The 19,920-nt window shown below is 43.8% G+C and overlaps 1 protein-coding gene across 16 annotated transcripts in view; it reads right to left on the reverse strand.

Moving 5' to 3' along the window:
• LMO7 (LIM domain 7) overlaps positions 1 to 19,920 on the reverse strand; it is a 197,832-nt gene that overhangs the window by 95,519 nt on the left and 82,393 nt on the right. For 12 of the 16 annotated variants that reach the window (XM_084768125.1, XM_084768127.1, XM_084768126.1 and 9 more), the window contains exon 4: positions 1,331 to 1,437. In XM_084768125.1, coding sequence (XP_084624251.1) covers positions 1,331 to 1,437 — 107 coding nt within the window. Of the gene's footprint in view, positions 1 to 1,330; positions 1,438 to 1,957; positions 2,005 to 16,996; positions 17,040 to 19,920 lie in introns of those variants that run through there. The other 4 variants (XM_084768118.1, XM_084768129.1, XM_084768132.1 and 1 more) reach the window with 4 other exon arrangements.

The raw sequence follows: 19,920 nt of genomic DNA on the forward strand, positions 1-19,920 counted from the left end.
TGATTGCAGAGGGTAACGCTCAGCCTTAATACACATCACCAGGTTAAAAGGCAAAGAATATTCTAAGGGCTAAAGTATCTTTGCCCAGATGAGTCTTAGGCAAGGACATGCTGAGTAGGAAAAACACTAAGCAAGTGTACTTAGCTTTTCATTTTTAATGAAAGTTAAAAGGACTTTGCATATGGCAGAAGTATTTTCAGCAACAAAACTTCAGGTTTGAACTTATCAAAAATGTGAATTTATCAGAAACGCGGGCAGACTCCTCTTCCAGGCACATACCACTGTGTGGAGTTGGGGAAACAGATCACCAAAAGTGGGACTGACTGTTCACTTGAAATACTTACTGTTAGATTTTAAAGCGACTAGTGCTGCCTGAGACTTCTAGGTTAGACTGTTAGGAGACAGTAAAGACTATCAAAAATATTTGTGCCTTTATCTTTCTTCATGAAACAATGACCCTGTTTAATATCAGCTAGTTGGTTTTAAAAAATGACTGAAGCCACACTGTGGGGACGTTAAGTCCACAAAGCTTTATCTAAGGCACAGACAGGGTTTCCCATTTTCACTACTCCCACAAGTAGAACAAAGCACGTCTCCTCACTTGGAACCATGTTAATTAGGTTCAAGAGCCCAGATAAGGAGGTAAGCATTATTTCAAAATTATATAACTTCCATGTCACATTTACCTGGCAACACAATTTTATTACTGATTTCCTGGGTGCAGATTACATGTGTAGAAAGAGAACGCTCACGGCAGCTCAAGAGCATTTTCCTGAAGCCATGCGCTCACACGTGAACAGTGCTGGCCACCTAAACGCCAACAGACAAGGTTGTTGGACCTAGGCAGATGGTCTCTCCAGATAGAAATGCAGTGGCTTTGGCCAGTTGTTCCCTCCCATTTTCTACTTCCAACTACCTAAAAGCTACTTTAAACTGATTAGTTTTACCTTTAAATTTATAGTAAAAGCCTCTAAATTCACTTCATAGCTATATTGAATATCCTCACCATTAGTAAGCAAACACTACCATGCTGGACAACATTAAAACATAAGCCACCACTCTGGTCACTATAGAGATTTACAACAAGACCGTGACAAGGCATCAGTTACAGATGGCTTCACATTCTCAGTCCCCAAGCCATTTTTTTTTTTTACAGAGTCTATTTTGGAATGAGACATAAGACACAGAAAGGGAAGCTCGTTCCGTAATCACAGCCATTATTTTCACTTAAGCTGTAAGCCTTCAGTTTAAAAGTACATACCTATTTATTACATTTCTATACGGCATTTTTACTATACATGTAAAAAAAAATACACCAGTGAAAACTTACTTGACAGTAACTCGATTTGATAAATCCTGTAGATCCCCGGGATGAAAAAGCTGGGCTTCTTTCAATCCAATCTGTTCACAAGCTTTCAAAAAAACGTTTATATTATCCTGTGAAGAGAATTGGAAAGTGACTGCTTAGCTGAGCTGGCTCTCAGGCAAAGGTTACCAATTTTTATGATACAACTTCCCCGCTTCAAAGTCCAATTATAGTCAGCAAAAGAGGCGGTGGCAAGAACAACGCATAAGTGTATTTTAAAGCAGAAGGGAAGGAAAGAAAAAAAAAAGTCCGTGGGCACGTATAGCCTTTCAGTCGTCCAGAGCGTAAAAGGTGGTAGCTGTCGTATGCTCTGCATACACTGTTTCTGTGATCTTTGTGACTGGCACGTTAAACATTACCTGTTATAGGACAAGCGCCCAGCCAGTGAGCAGTCATCTACACTTTGATGTCAGCTCCGCTCTGCAAACAAACGCCCTCTTCCCAGCTTCGCACGACAAGCTTCACCTCTTTTAAAAATAACTCCGGCTACTGACATTCACCCACCCAGAAACTGTTGGCAGGGGAGAAATAAGAGGAGGAACATTCTGTTTCTATGATTACAAATTACAGAACGGCTGTGGAATACCACACCTGGAATCTGGGTTTGGTTGCTGATCCCTCTCGTGACAGGCACAGAGACCATGCCATGGAACCAAGGAGAAGCCTGGCGCCTATTGGCTCAGCCGTACAATCAGGGCGTGGCATATTACTCATTTTCCTGCACCTGTCTGAAGAGCTGCCTCCAAAACCCTGAAAACCTATCCCCCACTTCCAATCCTGACCTCCTATCTAATTTCCAAACCCCAATCCTCCCTTCACAAACCAATGCTTGCCATTGTGTTAAGCTGTTTCAAGAGACCACGATGCATTCTATTTTCAGCGTGCTGCGTTACAACCACACACACGGTTACCAGGATTAGCTTTGGCATCACCCCTCACAGCTCTCTTGAAAAAGCAAAGCGCTTTATGTGGCTGAGTTCCTGGTTGACTCCACGTGGACTCTTTTGCTTTGCTGGGGTTCTGGGTAGGGGAATGTCTTGCTTGCATGCTAGCACACGCTTGTCCACTTAGGTTGGCTGGCAACACAGCCTCTGCGGTGTGGGCCTCCCTAGAGGCACGCCCCCACCTCCCCTCCCGCCCAAGCTGAGGTCCCGTCCTCCGCAGACCAGACGACTTGGAGGAGGCAGTACTTTCTATGCACAGGCAGCAAAGCCAGGAAGGCACGCAAGCAAAGAGGGACTACCAGAAAGAACAGAGTGGAAGAGACCAACTTGGCAGCTTAGCTTCCTCCCAGTGTAAGGGGCCTTGAGGGAAACGCAAGAGAAAGCGAGACCGGAGAAAAGCAACACAGATTGCCACAGGAGCCAGGGACATGGGGAAACGGAAAGTCAGCAAGGACAACAGCTACTGGTGGGAGTGGGAGGTCGTTCCGGGATGCTCTCAGCAAAAGACATGGGAAGTGCCCAGCTAGGAACGGAAACGCTGGGATCATTTTAAGTAAGGTGGCCCCAAAGATGACAGAATTTTCTAAGCAAAAAGCTGAGCAGCCTAAGTAGGATCATTTAATTTTAAATTGACTTTATGTACAAGAGGCGGGAGGATAAACAGAGTAGACAGAGACTGAGGAAGACACGCAAAACTGACCCCTGACCTGAATACACATCCATGAAAAATGAACATGCGCGCGCGCGCGCACACACACACACACACACACACGGGGGAGGAGGGTAGAGGTAATTTATTGGCAAAATTCCAGTAGAAACACAATGGTAGCCTCACTGCTAAGTTTACCATTACTAAATACTATATTGCCTGTAATTATTTGAAAAACACAAATTAACAATTTTAATGCCCACTCTCAGAAGAACAGACAACAAAAATGTTTCACTGGGCCAATATCCCATAGATGACAGAAAGCAAATCTGATATTAAAAGGGAAAATTAACTATTAAGCATTTTCATATCTGTCTAATGCGGCTCTGAATGCATAAAGTCATATGAAGTTATCAGGTGAGAACACAGCACAGTGAAAGAATGCTTGCCTAGCAAGCACACAGCCTCAAGCAATAAACAAACAAATAAATAAAACAAAATCAAATGTGGACTAATCTTAAGAAAGTAAGAGTAAGCTGGGCCTGTAATCCCAGCACTCTGGAGGCAGAGGCAAGTGGCTCACTGTGAACAAGGCTACAAAGCAAGTCCAGGGCCCCCCTAGGCTACACAGAGAAAAACTGTCTTGGAAAAAAAAATAAAATAAGATAAAAAATGAGAGCATAAACAACTCACATATTTTACAAAAACATCATAGCACTCACCTGGTGAACAAAATGTACAAGTCGATAAGGGAAAAGCCGCACATTCCACAAAGCCCATCAAAGTATTTAGAGAGAAGCCACTTCACATGGAAAGTGATTGTGCTCCATCGGGAACAAAGTTCGAGGAAAAACACAAGTGACGTGATGACATCTTAGTCTTAGGCAAAGCCTTTTTATCAGCCACAAAGCAGGACGTTGTTTTAACAGCTGAGTGGTCCTCAGTTCTAAAGCAGAGAAGCGTCCTATATAAACTCAACCATGAACTGTGCACTGGGAATGGGTTCCCACTCCAGTCAGAATCGCAGCCTCCGTCTCGTGTACCCTGGACGGAAGCCCACTGGGAATTTATTTCCTGCGATTTCAAAGGATCCAAACAGAACACTGCCTCAGGGGATATACGAAATTACAAAATAAAATTTTCATGTCTGTTCCAGCATCAAGCAGCCACACCCAGCTCATCATAATAAAAAGAAAGCATTTAGTCCTGACTGGGTGGAAACATTTCCACTTGAAACTACAAAAAAAAAATAATAAAATAAAATAATAAAATAAAATAACAACAACAACAGAAAAGCTCAAATGAGAATCAGCCTCATCTAATTGGTCTGGGAGCCAGGACTAGCTTTAGAATAATTAGTTATGCTTTCTGGGCCCATTTCCTTATCCATGCAGTGAGGGGCATTCAGATCTGTAGCCCACTACAAAGGGCAAGCAGTTCTTTCTGCAAGGAGAGGGGTGCCCGAACCCCAAGTCCGTCACACAGATATTCTATGGTCCAATCTTCATAAAAGACTTCCTGTCAAAAATAGCATGCTTTAAACACACATGATCCCTACACATTCACTACCAAAGGGAACTTTGCAATAATAATAATGATGATGATGATGATGATGACGAAGATGATGATGATGATGATAAACAACTCGAAGGTACCTATATAGCCCCTTCCCATTTACTCTGTTCCCATGGGGATGAAGAAAGGGAAACACTACAGAAGAAGTAGAAGACTTGAGATTTTCATGCTTTCTCCATCCTCCTCTTGATCCCTGATCAGTCATCAGTAATAGTCATGCTTACTAAGAGAATAGGATGAAAATGCCAGAAAGATCTACGAAAAGTCTCCAGCTACTACTGGCTCTGCTGGACCTGTATTATTACTTCAAAACAAATGACCCCGAAATAACTGCATAAGACAAGAGACAATGGTTTCCAGTAATTCTGGAGGTTTGGAATTTGGGGATGGCCTTGACTAGGTGGTTCTGACTTGGAGGACTCCCTTGTCCAGCTATCACTGTGACACCAGCCCAGCCTGCAGTCACCAAAAGGCTTTCCTGGTTTGTGGCTGTTCCCGAGGTGACTCACTCATGCGGCTGGCAAATCAGGACAAAGGGATGTTTCCGTAGGGCTACCTCAGAGAGCCAGTGACCTAAGAACACAGGGAACGCCGTACTTCCTGGCATTTAAAATCTCGGTTCATCATTACTGTGGAACTCTACCGTTACAGAGACCAGTCCAGTTCAGTGAGAACTACTCAGGCCACCCTGGGATTGGCTCCCATATTTCATTGTCTGTACAGCAGTGAGTCACACATCATATAAAAAATTCACACTCTCTTCCAAAGCCTCTGAAATTTGATTTATTAGCGTCTTTGTTTCATATGTGTATTTGGTGTGTGTGTGTGTGTGTGTTGGTGTGTATGTGTGTTGGTGTGTATGTGTGTTGGTGTGTATGTGTGTTGGTGTGTATGTGTGTGTATGTGTGTTGGTGTGTATGTGTGTGATGTGTGTCTATGCTAGTATTGATACATGGCTGCTGTAGTACACAGGCAGAGGCCAGAGAACACCTTGCAGGAGTCAGTTCTCTTTCCAACACGGATTCTAGGATCGAGCTCGGGTCTCCTGCCCTGTGTGGCCAGTGCCTTTACCCACTGTCTTACTACTGCCATGATGAAACACCATGTGCAAAACCAAGTTGGGGAGGAAATCCTTTATTTGGCTTGTGCCTCCACATGTGCAGTCCATCGCTGAAGGAAGTCAGGACAGGAACTCAAACAGGGTGGGAAACTGAAGGCAACATTAGAAGCAGAGGCCATGGAAGGGTACTGCTTCCTGCATGGCTCCTCATAGCTTTCTCATCCTGCTTTCTTATTGAACCCATGACCACCAGCCCAGGGATGGCCCCACCTACAGTGGGCTGTCCTAGCACCACCATCATCAGTCACTAAGAAAATGCCTTTTACAGGCTTGCCTACAACCCAATCTTAAGAAAGCATTTTCTTAATTGAGATTCCTTCCTCTCTCCGATGACTTTGGCTTGTATCTAGTTAACATAAAACTAGCCAGCACACCCAGTGAGTCATCTCACGGGAGCATAACCTCCAAATTCTCATCTCTTATCAAGGTGAGATTAAAATCTAGAATATTATCAAAGTCAGCTCCGAATGTGAAAGAGGTAGTTGCAGGTGTGGAGCCTGGAGTAGAGCTGTTGAGTATAGCGCCTCTCAACCCCGACTGCCTATGAATGAAAAAGAAGCTATCTCTCCTCTTGTCTGACAGCCTGCTTTAAATGTGTGTAATGCCTACACTTTCAGGGCCAAAGGTAACATCTCAAAAACATACTGGAAAAAAAAAAAAGTAAACATTATGAAACATAATGACATCTAAATAGCTCCTTTTTGTTTATGGTGTTGCTATGGAGATAAACGAAGACAAACACAACAGTAGGAGGAGGCTTGAGTCAGTGCGGGAACACATGAGCTATGAGACTCTCCTCACACCAGGTCAAGGTGTGGAGAAACAAAAGGCATACAGGAGCCACCTGTCCCTAGAAATGCTGGAAGTTTCTCCATTAGGACCCAAGGCCAAGGATCTTCATTTCACCTTAAACGTCATCGCCCTTTTGCCTTGCAAAGTAGCCTGTGTGAGCAGCCTTGTCACTTGGCTTGATATCTTGCCTATGGACATTTGGGGCAACTAAAGATTCTGGGACTCCTGGCATAGGCTGGCAGGAGCTTCCACTGCTCCTGTCCTTTAAAAGGAATGACAGTTCCCTTGCAAATATATATGTCTGGGCTCTACTGTCCTCTCAAAAAGCTATGCCCATGAGCCTCAAGAGAAACCCTCTCTACTCTGGGCTTCCAGGAAGACTGAGGGACAACACTGTGCAACATCTTAGAAACACCACTGCTGCTTGGACAGTGCTAGGCACTACCTTACATCTTTCTAGGAACACAGGATTTTATAACCACACCCTGAACTTCATCATCAACCTTGCTTTCCTGCCAATGTTCTGAATTTAATCTAGGCCTGAAAACTATTTCTCAATTCTAGCAACATTTACTGGCTCAAAATTCTGGATAGTTGTCAATACCAGTGATGCCAATATGCCTCATGTTATTCATTCCGTTTCTCTCTCTCTCTCTCTCCTGGGGTTTTGCTATAGTCAAAAAGCAAAATGTAGACTGGACTTTAGCATTCTGGAATTCTCACTATAAAAGTGAAAACTCTGTAGTAGGCCACCTAGTTTACTGGGTATATACAATTCCAAGGCACACAGAAGTGACCTATCAGAAGGGGAGAAACACCTTGGAAGCTGGCTATCATGATAATTGTACATAAGGAACATAGAATATCATGAACTTGGAACACTAAAATGTATAGAGATACTGAAATTCAGATGCCCTGGTCAGGGTATCCAGCTGGCAATAATTCAATTTCAGAGCCCATGAGAAATATCTGATCTTAAAATGTAACTTAAGAAGAGCTGAAGGGATGGCTCAGAGGTAAAGAGTCCTGGCTGATCTTTGAGAGGACCTCGGTTTGGTTCCTGAGGGCTACATAGTGATGCCCTGTCCCCAAAAGAAAAATGCGAGAGGAGGGAAAGAAAAGAAAACACTAGGGTCTATCTCAGTAGTAGAGCACTTAACTAGCAGCACAAGGCTCTGGGTTGGATTTCCAGAAGACAGACAGACATGGGGTAGGGCGGATTCCCAATCAGCTACAGGAAGTAAAGTGCTGTTTAAAAGAAGCAAGAAAGACAATCTAACACTCTGAAAAATAAGACTAAAAGAAAGTATTATTAAACATGAGGAAAGAGAAGAAGTTTCCAAAAGAGAGTGTGGGAGGCTACAATGAGCTGCAATCATGAGGAATGAAAACTACTCAAAGAATTTGACAATGATATGCCGCGCCTTTGGTGACCAGAAAGTCCAGGGGACTAAGAAGTAAATAAATGACAAAGAAACTGGCACCTGGCAAAGATTTTCCAAATCCAGAAGACCTTTCAATCCCACTGACAGACAGCTGACTGGTCAACCCAACTGCCCCTCCTCCTGGAGTTACTGCTGTACACATAGGGTGCTCTCTATCTAGGGGGGAGGGTTGGGAGGTGGGCAAGAGATAACTCTCACATCCAGCTAGTCCCAAATATAAGCTGTCACCTCTTGTCCCATTACTGTCCAGCTTTTAAGAAGCACAAGTATATATCTCAACTGTCTGGGTCCTGTCTTCATAATAAATCATGAAAACAGGGTGTGAGGACAACATGAAGCTGGCAAGCATCCAAAGCCTAGGCCAGAGGTAAGGCAGGTCTTCGATAAGGTCTCTCACTTTGTTTATTTGGTTGGTTGGTTTGGTCTGGTTTGGGGGTGGGTTTTTTTTGGGGGGGTGGGGTTGTTGTTTTTGTTGGTTTGGTTTTTTGAGACATGATTTTCTCTGTGTAGCCTCAAATATCCTGAACTTGCTTTGTAGACCAGAGTGACCTCGAACTCACAGTGATCCACCTGCCTCTGCCTCCCTGAGTGCTAGGATTAAAGGCATGTGCATGACCAGCTAGATCTCTCCTTTTGAGCCTTTCAAGTCAGTTGCCTTCCAGAAGCACTTAGCCAGTTACTCTTGTTACTTTAAAACATTTTACTGTTCTTTTCCCAGGGATAGAGACTGTTGGGATCTGAATGTTAAACAGTCATACCCGTTTCACTAAGCTATCTATCAGTCTGTCATGTTTACTGTTTTGTGATTTTACTATATTCTTTCTTAGGCCAATCCCACACTCACTTCTATGCCTTTCTGTTTGGAGTACATCCCAAAGAATCAGAGATGCTCAGCCAAGGTCCCATACACACACACACTGATAGCCACACTATTCACAGCACACAGACACAGAGACAAGCCACATGTCCATTAACAGACCAACAGTTGCACAAGCTGCAATGTCAGCACTCAAGATTGATGTTCACTCATAAAAACCCACAAAATATGAACACGTTCTACAGGTTAGGCGAATACCCAAAGCACTGTGCTAAGTGAAAGAGGCCAGCCTTCAAAGGTCACATGCGCCATTTGAACGAAACAGTCAAAATGGATGCCCCTAGAAACACAAGGCAGCCTGATGGTTGCCAGGGGCTGGAGGAAGTCAAAAAACAGGGAGAAACTACTTGACGATCAAGAAGTTTAACTTTAGAGTCCTCACATGCGCAGTGATCATGTTGCTATAAACGCCACTAAAAATGATTAACTTTGAAACTGGCGTTATGAGAACTTCTTCATGACAAATTGTTTCTAAGAGGTTTCCTCTCCAATGCACTTTAAAATGTAATGTTCTTTTAAAGTGTTCTGTGTCTGGGGGAGAGTACTCCACTGAGAATGTGTTCACCATGCAAGTAGGGGACCAGAGTCTGATCCCAAGAGCCCACTTTAAAAAGGTGGACTTGGTGCTGCAACTTGTAGTCATCCATCACCATGACCCCCACCCCCACCCACCACTACAGAGTACGGACCTTGATAACTGACCTACTTACACAATCAGTGAAGAGAAGCCAATGAGAAGGCCTGTCTCTTAAAACAAGGTGGATGGAGGCTGTGAGCTGCTTTGGTGGATACGAGCACTTGCCATGCAAGCCTGGTGGCCGGAGTTCGATCCCTGGAACCCACTTAAGAAAGTAGGAGAGAACTGACCTCCTCATGCATGCCATGGCTTGTGCATGACCACAAGCACACACCCTACACGTACAACTAATAATAGTGTTTTAAAGGTGAGTGGATCCTGCAGAACAGTCACAATTGACCTCCGACATGCACATGCATGTGTGCACATGCATGCAAACTGTTTACACATTTTAAAAGTTGTGAATCAACTAATTTACTCAAATGATACTATGTTCCAGATTTGTTTTCTGTTACACATCAAATTGCTCATAACAAAAAATTTATATCCTAATTAAAGAAAACTACGCTATTTAGGCTCTTATCCTAAGGGATCAAAAATAAACAACAACAAGAAAAATCTTCAGTGACTTCCGTAAGCATGCTGACTTCCAAAGGGCAGAGCCTATACACCAACCACGTCACAGTTCCTAATGTCCCGTCGTTATATTCAGCCAGCTGGACCTCTTTCTGCCAGTACTTCCTGAGTAGACACAGTCAAGAAATGTCTGTCTGAAATAAGAGTTTTATAGAGGCAAGGCTCATACAGAGGTTCATCACAGATGACCAAACTCGAAGTCCTAAGCAGTTATGAGAGTGGAGCGGTACTTGGGGATCTTCTTTGAGAGCCCAGCAAAGATTAATCCAAAGCTCACAGAGGATCCCTCCTGGTAGTCCTACTATGCAGTCAACCCAAGAGTCTCCCTGTGGCTTCGGAAGTAGCAGAAGGGGGGCAAACCTACTGGAAACCAAACTTTTCAAATACACAGGAGTATATGATGTACATCACCTTAGGCCCAGAGAGACCTGGAAACCCTGACTCTTTTCCAATTTTGAAGCAGCATTGAATCTCAACATGCTCAGAGGTATCCATCAGTGAGGCAGAGGTGGGCATCCTTGGCGGCAGAGGCACCCAGCTGATCCATCTGTTGACCAATGGTTTGCAGACACCAGTCGCCAGTCACTGCCAGGCGAACACAGAGGAGCCATGCAGGTGACCATGATACACAGAGGAACCTAGCAGCCTCTCATAAAGCAAGGTCACAAAATGGTGTCACTGCCCATGCCTAGGAGCCGAATAGAAACCTGGAAACCCAGTTGCATCTGAGACCTTCTCAAGCACAGCCCATGTTAGAGAAAAAGCCAAAAAGCCTGAGTCTTGAGAGGTGAATGGGTAAACACGTTATCAAATAGAACTCAATGTTCTTCACTGTGCAGTGAAATCCCTAGAGAGAGATGCAGGAGAGCACATATTCCATCCCCAGAGGTAACTTGAATTCAACTTTCATGATATATAAACAGTGATCCAAAAATCTTTTTACAAAAAGCAGCATATATCAGGGTGACAAAAATGTGTCTAAATTTGCATTTTAACTGTAAAGTTCCCACTAACAAAGGCGGTAGTTCACAGTTTGATCAGCTAGTCCTGCTGCGTGCTAAGGTGTTTTGAGAGAGGATTACGAGATAGTTCAGACTGGCCTTGAACTCAATTCTCCTGCCTCAGCCTTGTAATTGAACCATATTCAGCTCATCCTCAACTTTTAACTTATTGTACAACTATCCTAAATCTTATAACCTTCAGTTGCTCACATAATAAGAGATAATATATAATAATCTACATATATGTAGACATTCATCAGAAATCCAATTTTACATTTTTATTTCTGAGGAAAGAAAGCAGGTAGTCTTGTCCTTTTTCTGCTGATATGTTGGAAACAGAATCTCACTATATAGGCCAGACAGCCAGGCCTCAAATTCAAGATTCTCCTGCCTCGGAGCTGAGGCCAAGGGCAGCGGTTAAGCCTTGTAACACACGAGAACGGGAATAGGAACCAACAAGAAAGCAGAGGAACTGCCAAGAGACGCGGCGGGGCCAGGAGATTATCCACGCCTGTGATGCCAGCAGCGTGGCAACTGATTTTCTGCCAGCACTGGTTGGTGGAGCAAGAGCAAAAGCCACCACAGTGAGTGAGGCAGAGCAGAGAGCTGACAAGGCAGGGCAGGAGCAGCAAGCCAAGGGAGAAAGGGCCGGGTGCTCTGGCAAAGGCTGTTAGCCCACATGCTTAATTAACCTGGGATACAGCGGCCTGCACAGAAGCGGTAACAGGTTGCCCAATGGCAGCATGAACTAGAAGAGAGTTTTACAGATTTAAACCGTACTTTACATCAAAAGTCAAGTCATTCTAAAACTCACCTGCTTTTTCTTTTAACGCTGAAACGCTTGCTAAAGGGGTTCTGTGACCCAGAGTGGAGCATGCAGCTGCTTTTAAAAGGACATCTCAACGAAGCAAAAAAAAGAGCTTGTGTGCATTAAACTTAAGGAGGGGAGATTACCTGGCAGCACTTGAGAGCCAATTGGGAGTGAGCATTTCTTCAGCAAGGCCACTGCCCACCTCCATCCAGCACACTCATGTGTGTGAGATCTGCAGCCCTGAATTCAAATGTCTCCAGCCCCGGGACTTGCTGTTTCCCTGAGCTGACTCACTTCAGTCATGCTACAATCTCGGTCCTGGTAATGGTAAACCAGTCCTCCAAAAGCCATGCACTTAGTGCTCTGTGACTCCTCCCACCCCCAACGTAAGCATTAGCTAACTGAACAGCAACCCACCCTCCCCACAAGACCCCACAGGCTCTCCCAAGGTCGCATTATCTCTTTAAATGTCCCCTGTCCCCTGCCTGCATGGCCATTTTCAGTTCTTTTATTATCTAACTGGTCTTCCACTGGACACTTTTTCCTAGTACTGAGTTTTATTTTTTGTCAGGTGCATATTGAAGCACTTTACACATATTATCTTATTCAAATGCTCATTAAAAAAAAAAAAAAACTACACAGCCAGTCGTGGTAGTACACGCCTTTAATCTCAGCACTCAGGAAAAAGCCAAAGCAGGCAGATGTCTGTGAGTTCGAGGCCAGCCTGGTCTACAAAGCAAGTCCATGACAGCAAGGATTTGTTATACAGAGGAACACTGCCTCAAAAAACAAAAACAAAAAAAATGTCATTGTCTATATTTTATACACAGGATAAGTAAGCATCCATGATCATCAGTCCCATCCAAAGCCGTACATTATCCTGTGAGGCTGGTACCCAAGTAAGACAGTGTAACTCAGATGGACACCCAAGTGTGTTAGTTTCCTAATACTGCAATAAGGTTCCTACAACACACCGTACTTTATTATCTCAGAGGTCTAGAAGTCACCCATCCAAATCAGGAGCTCTCAACCTTCCTATCGCTGTGACCCCTTAATACAGAGTTCTTCAAGTTGTGGTGACCCCTAACCATAAAATTATTTCCATTGTTCCTTCATAACTGTAACAGTGTTACTGCTATGAACCATAATGTAAATACTTATGTTTTCTGATAGTCTTAAGTGACCCCTGTGAAAGCATCATTCAACCCAAGAGAAGGGTCATGACTCAGTTCAATCACTGGGCTGAAATCTAGGTGTCCGCCAGTTAAATCCTTGCATTTAAAGAGAAACTTTACTTTCCCACCTTCTAATGGACACCTTGACTCACTCTCCTGTCATTCCATCTTCAAAGCGAGTTGCTTCAGGTTCAGTCCATCAGTGTTTTCTCAACCCCCGTCTCCACATACACAGGCTAGTGACTGCATTGGGCCCACCTGGACCACCAATCTTAAATCAGTACATCAGCAACCTCACTCCCATGCTAACTTGGCTCGTGAAATGTTCCCAGTTTCCATGGTTTCTAACGCAAGCCATTTCAACCTACAGTGATGTCCAAGCCTCCTTTAAAGCAAGCCCTATGTGCTAAGGTCCTGCCTTGTAGTGAAAAGCCTCTATAACCCAAAGCTGGAATTCACGACACTAAATCACTGCCAAAGACTTATTAATAATGCTTACCTCATAAAAGGAGGGTGGTGGGCTGTTAGTGAGAGCTGCAAGGGAGAGGTTAGAATGTGTTCTATAATCTGTGGCACATGATAAGTGGGCAGTGAGTGGAGGATGTCACTGAACATCACCCGCTACAGGCTTGGTATTTTTTCTTGTAGGCACTGAAATTACCCAGCCAGTTGATACATAAGCTCTAGCAATACCCAAGTGTACCTCATTCATATTTCACAGGAAGATATGTAAAATACAGCTGGTTAAATTTAGAACAAAAATAAAGTGGATATAGGAAAAAATCTAAATTATAAATCTGACATTGTCATAGATAAAGAGTTAAAATATAAATTAAGCTCATAGACCACATAAAATCATTCTCCGTTCCCATGACCTTTTTTCCAACTAAAATATAGTTGGCATCTATTCCAGATACATGTCCTTTTGGAGTTGGGCCCATCTAGATTATTTTTGTAAATCTTTATTTTATTAATTTGCATTTAAGCTGTACTTAAGCAAACTAGGTTATCATGATTCAGCCAAATATAAAACATTTTTTCCAGAAATTGATGAAAAACTAAGGGTCATAGTAGTTGACAGGGCAAAGGCATGGAAACCATCACTGATGAAGCACTTTATAACTTAACGTCTCATCCAAATAGTTGACCCTTAATAGGTAGAGTCTCCAATTTCAGACAAGAACAATCTTTATCATATATCTTTGTGTTTTTTACCTCCAATTCTTAAGGTAGAATCTACAGCCTCAAGATATCAAACCACTATGACATCCACTTACCTACAGCCAGAGACATCCTGGCTATAGAAAACAAGGCTGCTGAAACCCAGTGCAAACCAGGACACTAGGCAAAGACACATCATTATACAAAACAGCATAACAAGATGGAAGAAAGGAGAAACAGAGGGAGGGAGGGAGGGAGGGAGGGAGGGAGGGAAGAAGGGAAGGAGGGAGGGAGGGAGGGAGGGAGGGAGGGAGGGACTCAGCCAAAGCTCACACATACATAAATCCATAACGGACCCCTGGCCACACCTTCAGGCTTCGTGGTAGTTGCGGACTTGCGTGTGCTGGCTAGTTTTATGTCAATATGACGCAAGCAATCGTCATCTAAGAGGAAACCACGACTGAGAAAATGCCTCCGTAAGATCAGGCCGTAGGCAAGCCTGTAGGGTATTTTCTTAGTGATTGATGAGGAAGGACCCAGTCCATTGTGGGTGGAGCCACCCCAAGGCTAGTTATCCTGTGCTCTATAAGAAAGCAGGCTGAGGTCAGATGATAGGGGAGGAGGGCTCCCCGCCTTCTAAGAACTCTGGGAGGGGGTCAGAAACAGGGAGAGAGGGTAGGAGTGGGAGGAGATGAGGAAAGAGACTACAACTGGGATGTAAAGTGAATAAATTAATTAATTTATTTATTTATTTATTTATATTATAAAGGAAAAAGAAAGCAGGCTGAGTAAGCAATGGGCAGATAGCCAATAAATAGCACCCCTCCATGGCCTCAGCTCCTGCCTCCAGGTTTCTGTCCTGACTTCTTTGATGATGAGCAGCACTATGGAATTGTAAGGCAAACCTTTCTTCCCCATGATGAATTGTTCATGGCGTTGTAAAACACTAAGTCATCAGAGCACAAAAATGCTAATTGCCTTCCAAGATGGTCTGTCTTAGTTAGGGGTTTCTTCTTTTTATTTGTTTTGATTTTGGTTTTTGGTTTTTGGATTTTTGAGGCAGATTTTCTCTGTGTAGCCTTGGCTGTCCTGGAACTCACTTTGTAGACCAGGCTGGCCTTGAACTCACAGAGGTCCCCCTGCCTCTGCCTCCCAGAGTGTTGGGATTACAGCCGTGCGCCACCACACCCAGCTAGTTAAGGTTTCTATTGCTGTGATGAAACACCATGACCAAAGAAACTCGGAGAGGAATGGGCTTATTGGGCTTACACTTCCACAGCACTGTCCATCACTGAAGGAAGTTAGGACAGGAACTCAAACAGGGAAGGATCCTAGAGGCTGAGGCAGAGGTCATGGAGAGACCTCTTCCATGGCTTGTTTCCATGGCTTTCTTAAAGAATCCAAGACCACCAGCCCAGAGATGGCCTCACCCACCACAGGCTGGGCCCTCCTGCATTGATCACTAATTGAGAAACTGCCTTACAGCTGGATTTCAAGGAGGCACTTTCTTGATTGAGATTCCCTCCTTTCAGAGGGGAATGACTCTAGTTCGTGTCAAGTTAGGACAAAACTAGCCAGGGCTGCCCCCAAAATCACAGGCAGAGAGCTGCATATGAGCTGCAGAAAGTCCTTACACCCTAGTGATGGAATAGACTTTCTTGGCCATGTTGATCCAAGACTGTGCCATCCACACCTGAGGGATCCTGGGAATGTTTGCTGTGCTGCTGGTTGCTCTAACTTGGGTTGTTCCAGGTCTAGTTGTCACACATAGCTCTGTCCCCATGAGATAGTTTCCAGATGTGGCCAAGCACCTCAGGCTGCAATTTACAATGGAGGTCTGGATATTCAGGTGATGAACCCTAAGTCACAGTGCTCGAGTTCTTTGGCCCGTTGCGTTCCTGCCACCTCCCGCATTTCACTGTCTAGTTATAGAACCAGATCTTTCCCTGTGCTTAGCAAGAATACTATGCGCTTGAATATGCTGGAGTCTGAGTGCTTTATGTCTACCCAAGGGACGTCGGTCTCCTTCCTGCCATGGTGATCATGAAATAAGCATCTAATACTGTGAACAATCCTTCAATTAAACGCTTTCTTTCATAAGAGTTGCCTTGGTCATGGTGTCTCTTCACAGGTATAGAACAGTGACTAAGACAGTAGTGCACACCGGTAATCCCAGCACTCAAGGAGGCAGAGGCAGGCAGAGTTCAAGGCCAGCCTGGTCTACAAAAGTGAGTCCAGGGCACCCAAGGCTGCACAGTCTAGAAGCCCTGTCTTGAAAGAAAGAGAAGGAAAGAAGGAAGAAGGAAGGAAGGAAGGAGGGGAGGGAGGGAGAAAAATATTTCCTCTTCCTGGTTTCTTGCAGTAGACTCTTCAGGTAGCAACACTGATCATGCTTTTAGCAATGTAGTTTTATTCAGACATAACACACACGCCATATAATCCACCCACTTAAAATACACACTACACTGCTTCTTCTCTGTACTCAACAGATAATGTGCTCCCACAACCACAGGGTCCACTAACTTAACACAACAAATTACATTGCTCTCAGAATATCCCCCCTGAGACTCCTAACTATGCTTTGCACACCAAAGCTAACTAGGCTTCCTGCAATCTGGCTTACCCACCTCTCCTCGTCCCAATCAGACCTCGTCTTTTATAAACCACCACCCCCTTCCTTGAGTCTGGAAAACCCCCACTGGCTCCCACCTTCCGAAGATCAGGCCCCTCATCAGAATCCGTATCCACTCACATTCCTTCCCCCATATAATTGTTGGCCAACTAAGGCAGTATTGTATCTTCTTCACTGGAGTCACTGGCACCTAGCAAAGCAATGTTCATTTACAGGACCCCGGCCATGCTCTCACCTCACTGAAGGGAATGTCAGCTCCAGAGAGAGGAGCTTCTCTGCCTTCTCTGTAGCCTTGTCCCAAGTGTGAGAAAGTGGTGTGACCTCATAGTAGGCGTTCAATACATGTTTCCAGGAAAGGGAGGGCCTTCCTGAGACTTATCAAGGGACCAGTGCCTCACATCAGTTTCAAACCTTCCATTCTGTTTCTTATCAACCTCATTTGGTCCCCAATTGGCAATTTCTACATTAACAAAAATTACCTTAGAAGGAGCTGTTCCAAGTTTACTTGAATGAAACTATGAGATAATCCTACTCAAATACAGAATCAAATGTTTTGGATTAATTATATTTTAACTCTACAAGTTAAAGTAATGCTTTAGCAATTCTAATTCACTAATGTTATAAAAGAAAAAGAAGAAGCTGCCCCCAAGGCAGAAACTTGGCATATAAATGTTGATCTCAGACTTAAAAACAAGCAGGTTTGGGAACTGTAGGGAGGCACTCCTGAACCTGTGCCAGCACAGTGATCAAGAGGTTGTGGCTAGAAATAAAACAGGAGTTTCCTGCTTTGCTACACTGCATCATCACTGGGTATCAACAACAACTCAAGGGACCAGTGAGATGACTCAGAGGGTAAAGGTGATGGCCCTGCAAGCCTGGCAAACCAACTTCAATGCCCAGAGCCCACATAGAAGTGGAAGGAGACAGCCAACTCCACAGTTGTCTGTCTTTTGACCTCCATACATGTGTCCCAACATGTGTACCCACACATGCACACATCACACACACACACATGTAAAATTTAAACAACTTGGGGTTGTCTATACGTTTTAAATTCCAAGTCTTGATGGCACTTAGTTTCATATTGAAAGGAAAGAGAAGCAAGTGGGTAAGAAGGCTTGATGTCTCCTCGAGGTGCTTTTGAATAGCTCACCCATCATTGCCTTCTCTGTATGCCACTTCACTTATAGGGAAGGGCTTAGGCTCTCTGGCGTTTGTATCTAACACTTCTTACCAACAAGATGTCCCCCACACATCCCTGGTCTGGTCAACAGATCTGATGCTGGATAATCCTGGGACTATTTCGAAGCATAGATGGTGATCCACAGCAATCCCAGAGGAACATACAGTACCAAAATTAATAAGCGAGTTAACATAAAACCATGGAAAAGCTTTTTGATTCATAATATAGTCTTATTTTCAGTAGATGCTTAGCTTTTACGATGAGTTTCTTATATAAGTAAGCAATGGGATAATAGTAATACTATAATACTGATTGTCTATTCTTTACTTAGAAGATGTAGTACTCAGAGCTTCTGTTAGGGCTGCTTGGTTTATGAAGAAACAATAACTCTCAGTATATGAGAGGCTAATGATTGGGAATCTGAGACCAGACTTGGCTACAATATGATACTATCTGAAAAGAAAATAAATAATAAATAAATAAATAATATCTTTTTTTAATGAGACTGACAACAGAAACTTTTTAGCATTTAAGTCAACGTTATACAACTTGTAAATATGATTTCTCCATTAAGAAACACTGCTTCGATGTAATTTAATGCTGGTGCAATTTAACAGGCAGCGGTGGCCCAAACCTTTAAATCCAGCACTTGGGAGGCAGAGGCAGGCAGAGCTATGAGTTCAAGGCCACCCTAGTCTGCAGAGCAAGTTCTAGGACAGCCAGGAAATTCTGTCTTGAAAAACCAAAATAGCATTGATGATAAGGATGAGGATGAGGAAGAAGAGGAGGCGGATGAAGCAAATTTAAGTAATTTTTATCAAGTGTATTAATATCTTCTAATTCATCATCTATATTTGGAATTGGGAGTAGAAATAGAGAAAGTCATCTTTTTACCTCAATGGAACATCAAGGTCTGATACAGTAGGTATACAAATTGATCTAAGGTGGTGATTTGAGAAAAAGAAAACCTAAAGAGCATGAAAACTCATGAAAGCATAGATCTGTCACTAATCATCAAGTGGGGTGAAATAAAACACCTGACAATGGAAGGAGGATTGAGCTTGAGTAGATAGCTCGTCATGGGAGGGGCTTGCTGTCTCCCAGTCCACACCTTCCCTAGCTTATGAAGGTTGATTTCCACCCCTCTGGAGATGGGGAATACAGCTGTCAGAATCAGCTAGTTGTACTGACAGCAACCAAACAGGCAAGGATGCACAATTGGAAGCATTTCCAGCTGTTCTAAGATAGTATTGAGAACTCCTCAAAGAAGATCAGCAGAAACACAAAAATAAAACCCCTGCCAAAAGGCAGGACAGGTCCCTCTAACACACACAGCTCTTTCATCCTGCTGCAGAGGCTCCAGGGGCACCCCCCCCCGTTTGTTTTCGGCATTCTGTTTGTCCCCCTTGGATGTTCTGAGGCACAAAGTAAACAAAGTAAAGTAGGTATGCCAGGGAAACATTCTTACACTTCCCATTTCAGTGTTTTCTATTCTTCCCCGCCCTACTATGTCCATAAATGCATGTGTTCATTATAGCTAAGGAGATAACCCCTCTGAGAGCCACACAGGTCAGTGGTGAGCCAGGCAGCAGTTCCTTAAGACGACGGTTGTCTGGGTGAGTGGGCCATGGTGGTGGGCACTAGTTTCCTTTGGCTCATTACATCTATACTTCTTAAATTGTCTCATTCTAGAAGACAATAAAAGAAGAAAAGAAGAAAAAAATGGCTGTTTTTTTCCCTAAAAAATTCTCATTCTCTGTCTCTGTCTCTCTGTCTCTTTGTCTCTCTCTGTCTCTCTCTGTCTGTCTCTCTCTGTCTGTGTCTCTCTGTCTCTCTGTCTCTGTCTGTGTCTCTCTGTCTCTCTGTCTCTGTCTCTGTCTCTGTCTCTGTCTCTCTCTCTCTCTCTCTCTCTCTCTCTCTGTCTCTCTCTCTCTCCTCTCCCTCTCCCCCCTCCCCTTCTCTCTCTCTCTCCTTCT

This window comes from Acomys minous (genome assembly GCF_964271855.1).
Source record: "Acomys minous genome assembly, chromosome: 18".
In the NCBI taxonomy this organism is placed as follows: Eukaryota; Metazoa; Chordata; class Mammalia; order Rodentia; family Muridae; genus Acomys; species Acomys minous.